Source organism: Brachypodium distachyon, chromosome 5, assembly GCF_000005505.3.
Source record: "Brachypodium distachyon strain Bd21 chromosome 5, Brachypodium_distachyon_v3.0, whole genome shotgun sequence".
NCBI classification, from domain to species: Eukaryota; Viridiplantae; Streptophyta; class Magnoliopsida; order Poales; family Poaceae; genus Brachypodium; species Brachypodium distachyon.
The window spans coordinates 15,985,675-16,003,834 of record NC_016135.3 but is presented as its reverse complement, the minus strand read 5'-3'; the positions used below and the strand labels follow the sequence as shown (position 1 = coordinate 16,003,834).

Genomic DNA, 18,160 nt, shown 5'->3' with positions numbered 1-18,160 from the left:
GGCTGAACGGCCGTTCATGTGCCGATCGCCGGGGTTTCGTCGTGATCGCCCCACAGAGCACCGAGGTTCTTTTGTCCTCGTCATCGCGTGTCCCGGCCTCTCCAGAGGCCAGAATGCCAGATCATTGTTTAATCATTCAGCCGCTCAAGGCGCCCCGACCGATCGACGGCGACCTTGAAAAGCTGAAACGAGGTGCGTGCTATCGTACCGTGCACGGGTCAAAAGGTGTTCGTCGTTTGTGTTAACCAGTCTCGTGCCAATTGTCAAGATGGATGGAATCTTAAAACTTTTGCTTCAGTTCCTCGGTTGAGCAGTGCGCTCGTGTGCTGACGTGCTTTCTTTTTTATCATGGACTGACTTTATCGACTGGATAAATACACAGAGCGGAATGCTACTCTTCCGACACATATTACTTGTTTTCAACTCAAAAGAAGGCTCTACCGGCCGAAGTCTTTTTGCAGAGATTGCCGTTCAGCCGTTCTTGACAATAGTCTAAGGCTTGGAACATTAGTCTCTCGTTCAGATGATGTTCGACGAGTGTAATTTTGAAAACATCTATCTCTCATCTTCATGTAGTTTCTTTCTTCCGTGTTTTTAAATGTCTTCGTAGGTTAATCCAATATTGACCATCTTGACAATAAATACTCCCTCCGTTTCTTAAATTATGACGTATATATTGTTTTTTTTGACTGAGCCTTTGATCAAGGATTACTACATCAACCCGTGACTTATGTGATACAAATCATAACCATAAACAAGTACTTTTGATCCCATCAAGTCTCCAATCCCATCAAGTCTCCAGGATTCACTCAACGGACACCGACAACAAAGTCATATGATCAATATATGAACACGTCAGAGTAGTTGTTACTACTCTTTGGGAAAAACAAGGGCAGTGGCTAATAACCTGCTAAAAGTACCAGATCAGTCTCCGTCCAAGTTACTACTGGGCCATGAACAGGACAATCGTAGGATATCAAAAACGGGGAACGAAGAGTTTCTCCCTTGAGTTTTGGCGTCCGAGATGTGGTATGCAAATGGGTTCCGGGCTTCCTCTGAACCTTCTTCAGGTATAAGCTTTAATAGCTCTAGAGCCTGAATATACTAATATCCTGCACGGTTTCATCTTATATCCAGATTTCACCACATTTCTGCATTACGGTTGCTCGCAGCTTCAAATGAAAAATGAAAATCCTAGATTCCTAGTCAAAGCCTGACATCCTGGCGGCTATTTCCAGACCACATCACTGAAGAAATTAAGAGCAGGAACACCTCTGACCTCCACGTCGAGAAGTGGTGCTTGGATCAGCTCTAAGCCACTAAGTTCACGATCCTCACTTATCATGTTGAGGGCACGAGTTTCTTCCTGAAATTGTGAATGTCTCTATTCAGATAATGAGCTGAATGTGGAAAGCTAGTTCTAAGGGTGTAGCTTACTAAGTAATGATTATGCAACTGAGCAAATTTTTTTTTTTTGAGAAATATATGTTGCACCTAGATTGGAAACTCCTTGCCCAAATTAAATCATAGTAAGCACGGGACATGTAGTTACTTGCGTGAACGGTAGGAGCTTCATACCTTCCGTTTTACAGCACAAAATCTGCAGTCACATGCAGATGGTGGCAATACTTGATTTACAATAAGCCTTTTTGCTGGTGCACCATCCTTCTTTAAAGATGTATGAAATCTTGATGACTCAGTAATTGCCATCGCCTGAGAAAACAAGAACCCATGAGTAAGATCAAGCCAATGCAGCCAACCCTTGTATGCGTTTAATACTTCTTTATCATTGTCACCATGTTTTTGCAGTAAATAACTGTTGGCACTAATGCAAGACATGGAACAAATATTTACCGTAGGAATTGTCACAATGATAAATTCCGTTGATTGTGGGTCTTGCAGAAGCTTGTGTACTCTTGCAATCTGCTTTCTTAGTTCCTCAATTCTGGCAAACTTAACAGTACAATAAGAATATGTCAGGCTGCACTTTAAAATACTGCCCTAATGGAACTGGAAATTAATGCGCACTTACATCTATTTTCCCTTTCTCAAAAGCTGATTTAAGAGCTGGGATGGATGACGCTAAGTTCACAGCCTGAAATGTCCATGCCCAGTTACATGTGTTACTCTTCGCATAAACACAAGCGTTCCATACTTGCACACTCACATAAACACAAGATAATCCAGGATTCAAGAAAATTTAAATTCGAGAAAGTTTCCAAAATAATTCCTATAGCTCATAGTTTTGTGCTTAGTACAAACCTATGGATGCACACGTGGTTGTACCTTTTGTTTTCTTACAATCCAATTCAACACCAGTAACAAATGTTTACAACAAAAACAATACTACAATTTGGTTACATTGCACCAAAACATAGTCAAGAGGAATTGAGACCTTGAGCACATGCTATGCTGCATAGCATCTACTCTTCCAAATTATAAGATGTTCTAGCTTTGCCGTAAGTCAAATTTGTTAAACATTGACCAAGTACTCCCTCTATTCCACAATACAACGTGTATAGATTTTTCTCATTTGTTCCACAATATACCTCATTTTTCTCTTGGTACCCGCACCCGGCCAATAACTATTTACATCCATTTATTATTAACCCAATATGAGTGGTCAGGCACTAGAAACGAGAACTGCCTTGATCCAAGTGCACAAATCTATATGAGATGTATTTTGGAATGGAGGGAGTATTTAGAAACATCTACCAACATCCACAAGTCTAAATTAGTTTTATTAATTTCGTCATGATATATATCTTCAAACTATACTTATTTACTATTGTACTCCCTCCGTCCCATATTAAGTGACGAAATATTACATGTATCTAGACACTTTTTGAGTATAGATACATTCATATTTGGACAAATTTGAGTCACTTAATATGGGACGGAGGGAGTAGTTATTGGTACGTTTTTCTATAACCTTGGTCACATTAAAAAAATTTGACTTAGGACAAAGCGAGAACATCTTATCATTTGGAACGGAGGGAGCATTGGCAATATATTCTAAAATATAAAATGAAGAGGCACACATCCCAAGAACCCATTGGACGGCTCAGATTCCAGGCATGATTGCCACCAAGTGCAAAAAGTCCGGACTCCCAAAGTGAACCTAAATACAGAGTTTGTTGGTTTCTTTTTCTGGTAATGGTTGGAGATACCATGCCTTGCCAATCAAACTCATGACCTTGTCTATAACCAAGTTAAGTGCCTTCACAATGCAGAAAAATCTTCCATCAAGTTAGCTTTGATAATATTTTTCTAGGATTCTTGTATTGTTTCTTAATAATTTCTAATATCTGCAGAGTCAGTTTTACCTAATTATCGCAAGAAAAAAAAAGCTATTGCAAACCCATGCTTGATCAAACGAAGTTCATGTAACCAGGATAAGCTAAAGGAGTTAAGATTAGTAGTTACATCAGAGCTCACCTTATTGGCCATACCGAGGAACTTTTCCATTAGATCAGTAGCAGACAGGAGGTTAAGGGTATGCCCCTATGAAATGTAAGTATAATAATCCAATTAGGAATGAAAGAAGCAGAAATAGAGGGATTCAGGGCAGTGAGAAGGGTGCATACAGTGGCCGCAGTATCCAAGACTATCTGCCTAAATTTATTGTTCTGTTGCAGATTTACGATTTCTGCCAGCTGGAACGGATACACATAAGGTGATGAGTAAACTCAAGAAAGTATGTAATGAATAATACTTCGCCTACCAATCGGTAAAGTCTGATTGATACCTTTGACATTGCAAGAGCTTCTCCAAATCCAGGAGTTTTCATCAGCATCTCATTCAGCTTATTGCTTCCAAGCTTAAAAGGCCAGACATAGCAGGCATAAGTAATGTAATCTAGCAAGAGTGCAAGACCTCTTATCTTAACTCTTATAAAGATTTGAGTTAGTGGCTAGTAGATGCTGAAAATTTTGTCATATGCTACAGCCAAAGTAACATAAGCATATGAAACCAACAACCTATGTCCAAATTGAAGAACAATGGTTACTTCTTCTGTGTTGCCAATGAAGAGAATGGTGATGCAAAAACGACCATACAGGTAGCCTACAGAGTATAAGCTTTAAGCATGTGAATGCCTGAAATTACCATTGGCTAGGTGCACTGTGCTATCCAGTCATTTTATGTTATCTATTTGTGTCCCGTCAGTGCCTTTGTTAGTTGGAAATTGGAAATGGCAAACCAACGGACTGAAAACAGACAATAAAGTTGGTGTAAAACTTTTTAGTTAGATGCTTGAATGTTCTATCGAATCGTAAGATTAGAAAATCATTAAAATGCAAAATGGAGAAGGAATCAACAAGGTTTCTAGGGTGATGCTTACTGGATCAGCAAGAACTCCAAGGCCTATCTTACCCAGCATATCACTGATAAAAGATCCTGCATTAGAAGATTCCTCCTTTATATTCACATGGCCAATCTGTAAAAGAACAAGTTATATCCATCATCAAAACCAAACCAGTATGACCAACTGGATTCTCTCCATGACTTCACAAAATGTATATGCATGACCACCCCTTGGGAGCCATCCAATAAAATGGATCGATTGTCATGAAAGAAACACAACTTCACCTATGAAATGGAAAACATCAATTTCTTCTTGCATTCCACACCTCTGAGGGTGATACAAAATGTTTCTTTTCTTGGTTGGATAGCTCAGAGTGGCTATGCACACCATGTATGAAATATAGTAGATAAGAGGACTAAATGAAAAAAGGGAAAGAGGACTAAACGATAGAAAGGGAAATCACAACCATACTAGTGTAGCTGCTCCTACATACCTCGGCAGCAAAAAGAGAGTCAACTCCATTCACAGGCACGATTTTATTGCCACTCAGGTCCTATAGACAACACAAGAAAGTAATTCAACAAAGATGCTAAATAAACGATCCACTAGAACTTTGTAAAACAACATAATAGTTCATATACTTGTTCAAATGTATCACCCAGTGAATGTGCTGGGAGCATGGACACTATAAGCGTCGGTTGACCATGTTTGGCCAACTTCATTGCAAGTGATGCTGCTATACTTGTTTTGCCAACACCACCTTTGCCTCCAACCACGTAGTAGCTCTGTGTGCCGGTGACCATCTCCTTGAATCCGCCATTGATCTCAACCAGACTTGAACTGTATCTTGCTGTCAAAAAATTCAGAAATAGCATGGTTAGCGTTTCCTTTCTACTTCAGGGTAGAGCAGCAGTGCTAGTTTAAAGCTATCAGTTCTGGAATTCAGTAAAGCAGTCACAACTGATCATGCCTCAAAAAACAGCAACGATCCAGATTCCACATTCCAGGTGCTGTTGAGAAACTCCTTATGACGCAACGGAATATTATCCCGCGAGAAGGAATTTATTGGCATAAAAAAGATAATATTCGCAACATTACCGCAACAAACAGATTACTCCTCAGAGCACCGAAAGTGGCATGCATTAGCTTGTTAGATGAGAGGAGGGGGGTGGGGGACTGGGGGTGATTAGATGAGAGGAGGAGGTGGGGGTGAACAAGAGGGCAAACCTTGGGTGCTCCAGTGAGCTACGAGGGGCTCCGCCGCTGGCGGCGTCGAGAGGCGGCGGCAGGCAGCGAGGGCGAGGTGCCGGGCCGTAGGGTTTAGGAGAGCGGCCATTTGGTGCCACAGGAACACAGGGTTCGTTTGGGTTTGGCGGACCTCCAAGACGGTTAGACGGGTGAAGTGAAACTGGTGTACTCGTCTCAACAAAAAAAAGTTGGAGTACTGTATTTCATTGAACGGCTGATTTGAAACGAGAGTGTTTTTTCTGGACTTCCACACGATAGATCTGGGGATCCAAGATTCCGGTATCTACTGGGCAAATGAAACTAAGGCAAAGGAGAGACACTTACTAAAAAATTACACGTACCGTTAGATTGTTAGAGCATTTTCAGCACTAGGCCGTAAAACAGAGCCCCTAGATGTTGTTTAGGGATTTTCCTCTAAATTTGTCAGCTCCTATTTTAATTTCATCTTCAGCATGAACCCTTATAGTTCAGCCCCTACTTAATTTTTCTGTTACACTGACACATGAAGCCCATCTGTCAGTGAAACATTTCCTTTTTCTTGTCTTCTTCCCTGAGCTCGCACGAGAGACCAACGAGAGGGGGATTGCAACGGGGAGGAGGGGGTGGGGCGTGCCCTTCTCCCATGCGCGCAGAGGTCGGCACGCGCAGCGTGGGACGTGGCCAAGGGTGGCGGAGCCGCAACGCCACCAAGGACAACGGAGGTGCAGGGAGGCCAAGAGCGGCGGAGGCGCCGCACGGCCCAAGACACGCCCAAGGGCGACGGAGGCGGGGGCGGCCGGCGGCGAGGCGTAGCGCCGGTCGGCCTTCCCCTCCATATCCTCGTTCTGCTGCTCGGCCTCCTCACCAGGGAAGTCACGGCGACGGACCGGGGCATCAACCAAGACCGGCGAGAGGAAGGCCGAAGACGCGGGGCGACTGCGTTTCTCTGCTTCGCACAGGGGTGGTGGGGGAGACGGCGCTTCTGTGCTTGGCCGCCGACGAGGTGGGGCGACGGGAATAGGCCAACCGGGAGGAAGAAGAGGCGTGGGGAGAGAGAGAGCTGACGTGGCATGAAGTAGGGGCTTCCTTGAGAGCCCCCAGCAATGAGGGCCGGAGGGATGTTTCTAGGGGCCTTCCTATTCTAGGGGCCCAAGTAGGGACCCTGTTGAAGAGAGGTTTTTTTTGCTTTAACCCCTAAAATGGGATAGGGGGCCTTGTTTAAGGAGCCTACTGAAGATGCTCTTAAGCAATATGTCCATGTTGCATGAGGATGAATACCCGAAACTACATATTGGCTTTGTTTGTTTTAGCTTCTCGTGAAAAAATGTTGAAACTAAACCAAACCAAACGACCACCACCCATTATTGATCGCCGCCACAGGAAGGTAGACACCATCGTTGCGCCCGCGAAAGCACGTAACTTCCTGCAATCTTGCCTCTTTGTTTGTCTCATCATGTCATCCGGCTTGAGGAATTTTTTCTTTTTCGAAAAAGAGGTTAAACCCCCGACCTTTGCATCAAAACCTAATGAAAGGGGTGGCCATTATCGGGGCCGCATGCCCTGACTGCATAACACCACCCAACATCGAAATCCGGAGACCGCACTAGGCACAACCGTTAAACAAATTCTCGACGTGTGTTGTCTGCTCACGCTCTAGAATGTGCTGCCATCGTCTACCACCAACTCATCTTTAGGACATGGAACGCAGTAATACAAAATGTCAGGCCTGGAAATGACGACAGATCTCACCAGCAAGGACGTGTTCCAATAAGAACGATGTCCCCAAGAGAGAGAACGACACTAAAAATGTCGCCATTGTCCGATCCGGGAGACCCAGATCTAGGGTTTTCCCCGGAACATCTGGGCGGGAGAAGGATGGCAGGAGAGTTGCAATGACGACCCCCTCAACAAGGAAACGACGCCCGCGGGCACCAACATCGTCAACCACCAAACTCAAGACCCCAGCAACTGCCGGATCGCCACACCGCCACAACCACCGCCGACGCCAACCCGCACCGCCACAGCCACCGCCGACGCCCACCAGCGCGAAGCCATGATCGCCGTGCCATACCCACTGCCGTCGGGGCATCCCGCCCTGCGCCAAAGCTACCGGTGAAGCCACCCCGCACGGAGTTGAAGGACAAGGGCCTCGCCGCCGCCGAGCCCGGCGGCGCGTGCCGGCGGCGGTGAGGAAGGTGGATTGTGACGACGCCCGTTGTTTTTTAGGTCAGAGCGTGATCCAGCTTGAGGCATTGGTTCGCTGACAAACGGTGCAGCTTAGATAGCTGAAGAGGACCAAGTATTTGCGGTCAAAACTCACTTCTCCTACTGCAACATCCAACACCAATGTGATGAATTCACATATTGACATTAATTTCGTTGTGCACCCAGCACCAACATGATGGACTCATAGATGGTCATTAATTTCATCGTGCAACTCTAAAATGGAATAGAACTAAGGTTGTGTTTGACACTACAATGTATTCTGGTAAACCTCTTTTCCCTACCCATTTTTGTCTATGTTTATTGTTTGGCTAACCGAATTCCGCATCCTTTCTTGTTTAATTTTACATAACAAATTATAAAATAATTTTTGGCATATCATAATTCAGAAAACCACAGTAGAAAAGAACAACTCTGAAACTGGCTTACATGTCTCGGAGGACATCACTCGAGTCAGACTACATACATATGCCTGAACTTGTGCCCGAAGGCAAACCTTGCCGTTATTTCATTGGCATCCCTGTACAAGTACTCCTATTTCTGTAACAAAATCGCTCGAACTACAGAAGGTAGCTAGAAGCAGAAGAACACAACCCAAACCGCGATAAAAGTGCTAAGAAAAAAGGACGCAAAGAGTGTCCTTCAAGTCTGACCAGTGGGCCCGATCAGCACTTGTTGTGTATCGGGTCAAACCCTCGCCGGACTCGGCGCTTGCTCATCCTGTCGGCGTCGAACACCGTCGGAGGAGGAGAAGAGGCAGCCGCCGCGGGCTTTCCGGATGCGCCCAAGGTAGAGGAGGCTCCATTGCTCCCGGCCTCTGCAAGTTTCCGCGGCCGCTCGACAGCTTGTAATAAGGCACCCCGGCTGCCTGCTGGGGCGAAAATGGCTGGATTTCTGGCTGCTAGAACCCCCGAGCCCGAGCCGGAGGCCAAAATGGCCGTGAGAACAAGAATCACCAGTGCAAGGCTAGGGATTCTCATCCTCTCCTCTCGGCTTCTCCCCTGTGAGGCTGTGACGGAGTTGTGTGAAACCGAGCTCTAGTTAGCTGGCTTCCCGGCACGCAAGTTTTATGGGGAGAAGCGGAAGCTTGGACCAGTTTTTGTTTTACTGCCTGGCCCAGCGAGTCTTGTTCTTCAGATATAGGAGCCAGCGCGTAGGATCACATCTGTTAACAGCGACGGATGAGATCTTTGGTCCAAAGGCATAAAGCTCAAGCAGATACGATCGATGAGCTAGCATTCGCATACGCCCTACAGGACCAACAGACCGCTTTACACTTGAGCGGGCTTCTTGATTCGAGTGTGCATTTGTTTGCAGTTTGCGTGCAAACCCGTATATAGACCGGTAAAAGGAACTGTACGTACTGCCTCCGTCCAACAAAAAATGTCTTAAGTTTGTCAAAATTTGGATGTATCTAGCCATGACTTCATGTATAGATGCATTCAAATTTAATCAAAATTGAGACATCTTTTATTGGACAGATGAAGTACTTAAAATCAGCGTTCAGCGTGACCACGCAGAGAAAAAAGAGGGTCATATTGGGTTTGGGTGCACTATATACTTAATTCATCGCTCAAATAGTTGAAAAAAAAAATACCAACATTAATACTCCGTATAATAATACGCATTACTACCATGTCACAATTTCAGAACAAATTTGATCAACATATAGGAATAAAAATGAGACAATCTTACCATGAATAGTACCAGCCAATATTTGATTTCAGTACAGTTCTTAGGCTTGGCATGTCTTCTTTTTTGTGTTATCAAAGTTGCAGACTGCAATTAGATTTGAATATTTGTGCCATGACAGATGTATAATATTTCACATCATAATATTTTTCCCAGGATTTTTGTGACTTCTGGTTGCACCTTTTAGTAGCTTAAGCATTGCATGGACTTGTGTTCCAAGTTACTGTCATGTGGAAATCAAAGATGTTTGGGACGAGCCTCGAGGTTGGAGAACAAGATTGTTAGTTTCTTTCTCGTTTTTCGCCTTAGATTTTTCTTTGGATCACAGATCATCCAATCCAAGCGATGCTGCTGCTTTCGCTTTGGAAGCTTCCATCTCAAGCAAGGAGCACGCGTCCACATGCCGTGCTTTAGGTTGCTGTGCTAGTAGAACTCCCGTTGGCCGTTGCTTTATGTTCCCTTCTTTTATCGTCCGCTGGCTTGTTCTCGTCGCGCTGCCACCGTTTTGCTGCCCTGCACCGGAGTGGGGTCAGTCCAACAGGACCAACACCCAAAGCCAAGCATCTCCTCGTTCAAAGATCCAAAGACGCCTTGCCGCTCGTAGCGACATTCCATTCAATTCCCTTCTTCTTTCGCTTTCTCTTTCGAATATTCCTTGGTTTAACTTAAAGAACGCCCCAAAGCACCATTTCAGTATGAAGTAGTAACCCTGTTCATTCTCCCATAATTACCACATGATGGCAGTAACCTGGCTGCATTGTGGAGCACCTGAATAAGCAACGAGATGGTGGCGTGCATGTATGCATGCTCGCAACATACCACATGGCACGATCTTCTTACCAACGCAAATGGTTTGGAGAAATTCCAATTGATAAAAAAAATCCAGGAGGAGGTTCGAGCAGATTGTAGATTTGGAATGGGATCTTTAGGGACAAATCAAATCAAATGACACATCAAATCAAATGCTTGCCTCTTCCAACGACAAGGTTAGCGGAATAGTTTTGGAAGCTCTTCTGATTGTCAAGGTCACCGTGTCTCCAACACGGTAATCATCTAGAACCCTCAGGAGGTCAGACTTGCCTTTGATCTGCCCCAGAAGCGATGGTGTGAGAAATGAGAGGCAAGGTCAGCCTGTCTGAATCATATATACAGAATCAAACAAATAAAACTTAATCAACAAAGCACTCACAGGTTTGCTATCCACCGCGACGATGACATCACCAAGAACAATTTTACCAGCAAAACCCCTGCTGGTAGGAACTAGACCAGCTTTGGCCACCGCACTGCCCGCTGGAACCTATAGAACAATAGAAGTTATGTGATAAGGCCATCAGGGAATACTGTAACTTGCGCTGGCAAAACATTGATAGTATCCTGTCTGGCCAACAGAACAGATGAGTACACCCAATTCAATTTACCTTCAGTACAAGAGCACCGTCGCGAACATTAAGTTGGTATGCAATCGGATCTGGTGCGAATTCCACATTCAATCCAGCACGACGAACCTGAAAAAGAGAAAGGTAAAGCATAACTTGGACTAGAAAAAAAAACTAGAAACCAAGCACATATGTCAGCATTGAACAAACAAACATGACAGTGACCTAACTTGCTTGTTCATGCTGTAGATTTTTATGAGGAAAATCTTCAAGAGATTATATAGTGCAATTTTTTCCCTCAAGAGTGGGACGCTTAGCTGGTAAGCAAAACACATGCCAATATAAGTACAGTTATCTCTGACATATGTTATTCTACTATTTGCAGAACCCAACAGGCTAAACCTTTTCCTCCTAGTGCAAATGCCTTTCTATAAAATTTACTTTGAGACTGTCTCAGTGCAGTTATTTACAGCCAGGCCTGGACAACTGGAACATAAACAAGTACAGACAAGCATCACAAAAGGGCAAAAGGTTAATGATAAATAATTCTCATCAGCAAGAAGATGTTTTATGCATGAAATTATACTTCTCTACACATATGTCATCACCATAAGTACCACAGATGATTCTAAGGGCATGGTTAGGAAAAAAATGATATTACGTTGACGATGTGGCTAAAAGATGTCCAAGCAACATACCTTTCCAGACTGAATTAACTGAGGAATTATTTTAAGTATAGTTGATGATTGGATAGCAAAACCAACACCGGCGGACGTTCCTGCCACATAAAGAAATAGTGCCCTCTCAGACTAACCTAGAAACTACATCAGCTGATAGAAAATCGTACAATTTGATGCAGTGAAATCTGATGTGTGTGATGCCAAGTCAAAACAATGAAGTCAACTTATTGGCTGATATACAGCTTTGAGAAGAAATCAATAATTGATAGATCAATTCATGACTAAGAGAATAGTTGCTAGCAAAAACACTTGGCGTCTAGGATGCAAGCAGTGACAGGTTGAATGATATCTGAATCATTTTTTTTATTATGATAATAACCAGTGACCACCTCACCACCACAAAAAGAAAGTTATTCAAACCATGCCATCTTCAATAACAGTCAGTACAACAAACAGAGTAATTTACAAAAGGACACAAAAATACAGCAACTAAGGTTCCCTATCGGCTAGTTAAGATCAAGATAGTTAACAGGGATTGTGCTTTTATTAATGGTGCACAGTTGCACATGCTTGTTTCAATGGTAACAACCATAGTGGCTGAGAAAGCAGATAGATGTGTTAACATCTTTGCATGAAAAAAAAGTTTATTGATTGAGATACTGAATCATGTTTTCTCACTGCACTTTTGAACAATACATGTCAGAATGGAAGTGACCTAACCTGTCTGTGTAAAAATTGCTGTATTAATACCAATCATATGCCCTTTCGAATCTAGCAAAGGACCACCACTGCATCAATGTTCATCAGACTACATGGTTAGTAAAATGCTGCATGAGGAAATCAGACTGACTCACATTTAATATATTAACCTAAAAGCGCTACAGATAGGGACACATAACATATTATCCACCACGTTTAATAAATCATCCATTTCAAGAGTAAAGACACTGAGTCCACTGTGCCAGAGGTCATGGCAAAGGGAATTGATAGTAAATAATTTCATGAAGAGGACAACAACGGTCGATCAAGCTTATTATATCTTGAATGGGTAGAGACTGTATGGATATCACAGACTTAGTAAATGTTTGTTAGTTAATCCAACGACTTGAAGGTTATGCGTTATGGCTCCAGATTATCATGGTAACTACTGATATGATCACTATGCCAACTGTCATATCTGCAATTCAGTTCCAAGCCTGTCATTTCTTATGAGTTCAAATGCTAATAACTGAAAAGAGCAACAACTTGTACACTTATACTAGTTTCATCTGTGTATTAACACAAAACCTGATCCACTGTTTTCTCTATTTTGCAATTTGCGATATGACATTCAGTAAAAACCATACACATTATGATTGTCAATTTATGACAGAAATGTCTAGGACAGTCAGTAGGTAACAGATAACTTTTATCTCGAACCCGCACCAAAGTGTGTCATTTTAATTTGAAGAAGCACCAAGAAGGCGAAAGTACAAAAGCCAAAGGCCAACAACAAGAAACAGACAATAAAGGCAAGAAATAAAAAGAAAAACAAAAATGTACACTAGTTAAAATTTAAAGATCATGATCAATACTGAAAGCAGCACTGCCAGCAGCACTTTCTACAACAAATTAAAAATATCTGAAATGGAAAACTTGATATGAACTGTTCGTAAATCTATATGACTTTGGTATCGAGTGAAAAAATAACAATTCATTTTTTATACCATATCTACAAACCTGTTCCCGGGGTTAATGGCTGCATCTGTTTGAATTCCACCTCCAATAGTCACTCCGGCTTGACTAAAAATATCTCGATTTAAACCACTGATAACACCAACAGTCAGCGTATGGTCAAAACCAAAAGGGTTTCCAATCGCTAAGCATTGCTGACCAACTTTTAGAGCCGAGGACTGTCCAACAATAATTGGCTTCAAGAGATCTGAAGGGGCGTCCACCTATTACATATCAATGTATGAGATACTAAAAGAGAAACTGTTCAGCAAGATATTTTTCCTATGCGAAATATAACAACAAATTAACCAACATAACTACGATTTACTAAAATCGAATGAATATCACAAAAGGACTTTAAGCTCTGGCAGCAAACATTCCCGGAAACTTGTATTTTGAGTGCCTGTTTGGTATAATCTTTCCTACTTATAAAGTTTCCACTTGGTGGTCGTCAATTCACCTCCCATGCATCTCCTTCCTGGGCATTGGCAACTAACAAATGGGGTCCGTCCGAATCACAGTGACCTCATGTTCTTCTATCGCCTAAAACTCCAATCTCCTCCAGTATCTTCTTCCTTCTGCCGGCCTCCTCTCCCGATCAACCCGCAGCTGCCGCCTCCATTCTCCAATCCTCAATTCCCCATCAACCGAACTATTAAAGCAGGATAAATAGTAGTGACAAAAATCAAACAACACTGAATGTTATTGTTCTGTCGCAATGTAAGGTGTTCCGTAGCAGCGCACGGGCACCTTGCTAGTTAACTAAATAATCTAGCCCTTGCAATGCATGTCCATGAACCAGACTGGGCCGAACAGGGTGGTCATAATGTTAGCAGGTTAAAATAATTCTTTTCCTGCTCTAAGAACTTTGGCAGGATTCTCAGAATAAATGGCATACAGAAGGGTATGTATTTTTTAGCTCTCATATGAGTCCATCATCTTTGGTCTCATAAATCAATTCTCAATCCTATACCCAAAATCACCTCCTGTCCTGAAGTAACAAAAGTAACAAGATAAAACTGGTTGCACGCCATCTATGTAGCATGAGAGCAACAACAAAGAATTGAAGGGACAACAAAAACTAAATCAGTTGGAAAAGGGCGATGGTAAATAGAAACTACTAAATCCCCCCCCCCCCCACACACACACACAACCCCCAACACACACCCAATCCCTTGATCCCACCCATTTTAAAGTTTTCCCCACTTCCTTTTTCTTATAGCTTTATGTCATGTGAGTAATAATATCTAAAGGGACCTAGATAGTTAATTTGAGCAGTGCTCACATCATCAACGTAATACTACGTAAAACCAGAAGCATTTTTCAATTAAATCCTGACCGTTGATTCAGAACAACAAGTTGCCAGACAATTTTACCTGAAGAACAGCAAGATCTTTAGACCGGTCTGCACCAACCAATTTTCCTTCGAAATTTTTCTGTATCCTTTCAAGTAGATACGGGAGAGTATTAACTGTTAATGACATGCATATACAAGGAATAATAACAAGCCATCAAAGCTAGTTAATTCATAAAATATTCTAACAATGTTGAGTTACATAAGAATTTACCCTTCGGCAGCAAGGATGTTGACACGTGCAACAACTTCACCAAGATTTGGATTTTTAGAAAGAGCATTGCCAACCACTGTCATCATAACAACATTACAAATACATAAAATATACCGAAACAGAAATTCAATTGATTCTGTGCAACAAGGGGAAAGAATCAACCACAGTAAAATAGCCATGTCGAGGTTCTAAAAAAGGGTAAAGTAAACATGCGAGAAGTAGGTTATGCTGTTCATACAAGGTAGACATATCATGTGATTGACATACCATGATAATTTGTAACAATATGTCCAGACTCATCCCAAACTACTCCAGAACCATTTCCTTCAGGGATCTACAATGCATGTTAATATGTTTATTCAAAAAAGAGCTTCTCAAACTTTATTCAAATTATCAGTGTCGTTTCTATAATAGTAAGAGGAACCAAAGAGCAAAAATGAGCAATTATTTGTCTGCCTTTAGCTCGATCAAACTATTAGATAGGGAAAAGTGTACCCTGCTTAGCATATCATTCTAGTGCTCCTAGGGAGCATTCTCAAACACCCTTTGTTAGTTCTAACAAAGTTAACAAAATCTCTTGATCTAAACTTATAACATGTAAGCATGTGTATAGTTTTACCTCAACAACGCCAGTTACATTGAGCTGGGGGCGCAGCGTCGCATCAAAAATGTTGACAACTGAGTAAGTATTTGTTTCAAAAAGCTCTGCAATTCGTTTCTGTCATACATGCAGCAAAACTCAGAGAAATGTAAATATGTTTCAAGAAGTAGATAGCACAAGGTGTTCTACAGAGTATTGAGTACTGACTACCGACCTCAGTTGGAAATAATGGGCCAGATGGAAAGATCTTAGGAGTTACATCCTCAATTTTGACAGATGGATCACCCAACGCAAGTGCTGCAATAAGAGCATAAATAAACTTACAAAAGCTCACATATCATGACCATAATAAAGTAGCCTTATTACAGGGGTATAAGATAATCTGGCCCGTGGAAGATATCGGCTTGATTTCTATTAACACCTAAATTCTTAGTCCGAACCTGAGAAGTACCTTGAAGAATGTAAGCAAAAGCATAAGGCTGAAAATGCAATAATCTTCCTCTTTGACACGGTCAATAATACAGTTTTGCCTGAGATTTCACCAAGTTCACACGTTTCCCTTAATCTGGAAGAAAATTCACACGCATAAGCATAGAGTAAGTTACAAATGCATTATACATCAGCAGTTCAGCACCTGTGTTGTTTAATAAAAAACCAGCTTACTGCTTACGTATGGGGAACGCGAGCTAGTGAGGTGCTCGTATGTACGATAGTGTGGAAAAGATAACTACGAGTAATGAAACGAGATATAAAAGGGATTATCCAATCAGCAACTGCTCGGTTATGCTCTTGCGAACTGCGTGGTTCTTAAATCTGCAGAAATGCGGCGAGAGGGGAGGCAAACCTCGGAGGCGGTCCTTCGCCGTCGCGGTCTACGGAGGCAGCGCAGTCGATAACTACCCTCCGGCGGCCGAAGCGCCTGGCCGGAGCACGTGCAGCGGCCGCCGTGGCGGGCATGCTGCAGGCGAGGCAGTGCATCCGAGAAGCAGGCATTCAGCGGTTCGAGCCCCCGAGTGTGTGTGGCGTACGAGGTCCGACCGAGATGATACGAGGGGAATTTGCGGTTGCTGAGAGGTCGATGTTTCGCATCCAAGTCCACTAGACTGGAAAAGTTCTGTCCAAAACATGCTTCTTGAAAAAAAAAATACTCTATCTCTACTGCTATTAAAACCAGGAAAACTTAAAATCAGTACTTCTTCTCGTCTCGGAGAAACCGTGGACGCATTTTGTTCGACAAAACAATGTGTACATTTTATATCTTGTAGACGAACTCTCCTTACGGCCTAGAGCATGTACACTGCCACATCATTGTGTGCTACAATGCCCCGTTGTTTTCACTTGTCTGCATACATCACGATGTGCTGAAAGAGTGTTCTCTTGCGTTATCAGACAACATCTGTACAATAGGTGAAAAGCCATCGTTAAGCAGCGAATTTTAAGGGAGTCGTCTGTCTGCTGAATTAAGAGCATGTACACTAGTCTAGACATCACTTGCCTGAACTACACAGCCACATCATTTATAGGTAGCATTACCGACGTGTGCTATAATGGCCTGTTGTTTTCAGTTGTCTGCATACATCACGATGTGCTGAAAGAGTGATCTCTTGCGTTACCGGACACCATTTGTACAATGGGTGAAAAGCCATCGTTAAGCAGCGAATTTCAAGGGATCGTCTGTCTGCTGAATTAAGGACGACCTCTTTATCTCTCCTCCTTCCCGATCATCCAACTCACTAAATATCCTAAGTGGCATCTCTTCCAAATAGCTTACGTAGGACTACTGTACATGCCCTAAGAACGACCTCTTTATCTCTCCTCCTTCCCGATCATCCAACTCACTAAATATCCTAAGTGGCATCTCTTCCAGACAGCTTACGTAGAACTACTGTACATGCCTTTAAAAAAACTTGTAGACGCGACTAAATTGTTGGCTAGTGACCATCAGATATGAGACATTGTCTTGAAGACTGTTATGTCACACATGTGATTACCATGCTCACCTTACGAACCCAACTTTGCTGGCATTGCAGTGGCTCACATGAGAGTCTATCAAACTTTGCCGGCACATGACATGCGCTAGTTTTTTTGTTGACACCTTTTTTTAGGGGATTGACACCTTTTTTTTTTAGAGTAAATTTTTGTTGACAACTCAGAGCCTGTTTTGTTGCTGCCCTGGCCAACATGCCTGACAAAATATGGTGCCTAGAAGTAGCCTGAGAGTTAGATAATCTAAGCCTGGTCAGGCAGGAGCAAAATTAGTTGTTTGGTTGGGACCCTATGCCTGAGGAAAAAGCGTAAAGTGAGTATTAAACATTCAACATTGAGAAAACATAAAGAGAAGAAATACGATTTGCTCAACCCCTTTTCCTTTCCCAGATCGATTTCAAGTCCACGATTCACCTAATAAAAATTCTTGGAATCACCCATCTGATCCCGTTCTCTTTGTAAAATTAACAAGCACAACTCTTCAATTGCAGCCCCAACATGCGGAACTAAGCACACAAATCAATCATGCGGACGGATCCTACAAGTGTAAAACTCCAATTGATCATGGGGCACCGCTCCACTAGCAATTCAGCTGCAGTGGTCATGGCATCCAAGAAGAAAGCGATCGATGCATCTATACAAGAAGCGAAAGGGGTTGTAGGCTGCAGTTACTGTCATTGTCAGAGGCAGCGGCTGCACGGCATCATTTCTTTCTCGTTTGCAGCGACGGCAACGAGGACAGAACTTGGAAGCGGAAGTAAGAGCATGAAATCGTTGTTGTCACCGCG

At 42.7% G+C, this 18,160-nt stretch overlaps 2 protein-coding genes across 2 annotated transcripts; both read right to left on the bottom strand.

Moving 5' to 3' along the window:
- Window positions 1–745: 745 nt before the first annotated feature.
- On the bottom strand, window positions 746–5,710 carry LOC100822194 (ATPase ARSA1). Its single transcript, XM_010241686.3, has 11 exons — window positions 5,534–5,710; window positions 4,948–5,156; window positions 4,800–4,859; window positions 4,343–4,438; window positions 3,749–3,820; window positions 3,588–3,656; window positions 3,439–3,504; window positions 2,033–2,095; window positions 1,855–1,953; window positions 1,579–1,713; window positions 746–1,366 (listed from the first exon to the last, which is right to left on the bottom strand). The coding sequence occupies exons 1-11, from the start codon at window positions 5,640–5,642 to the stop codon at window positions 1,229–1,231; spliced, it is 1,116 nt and encodes a 371-aa protein (XP_010239988.1). The 5' UTR covers window positions 5,643–5,710; the 3' UTR covers window positions 746–1,228.
- A 4,543-nt stretch (window positions 5,711–10,253) lies between these two features.
- LOC100821363 (protease Do-like 8, chloroplastic) lies at window positions 10,254–16,448 on the bottom strand. The gene is made up of 13 exons (XM_003579854.4): window positions 16,231–16,448; window positions 15,827–15,951; window positions 15,601–15,683; window positions 15,405–15,503; window positions 15,053–15,119; window positions 14,786–14,861; window positions 14,594–14,660; window positions 13,224–13,441; window positions 12,225–12,292; window positions 11,523–11,602; window positions 10,867–10,953; window positions 10,638–10,745; window positions 10,254–10,535 (listed from the first exon to the last, which is right to left on the bottom strand). The coding sequence occupies exons 1-13, from the start codon at window positions 16,377–16,379 to the stop codon at window positions 10,407–10,409; spliced, it is 1,356 nt and encodes a 451-aa protein (XP_003579902.2). The 5' UTR covers window positions 16,380–16,448; the 3' UTR covers window positions 10,254–10,406.
- Window positions 16,449–18,160: the final 1,712 nt, after the last annotated feature.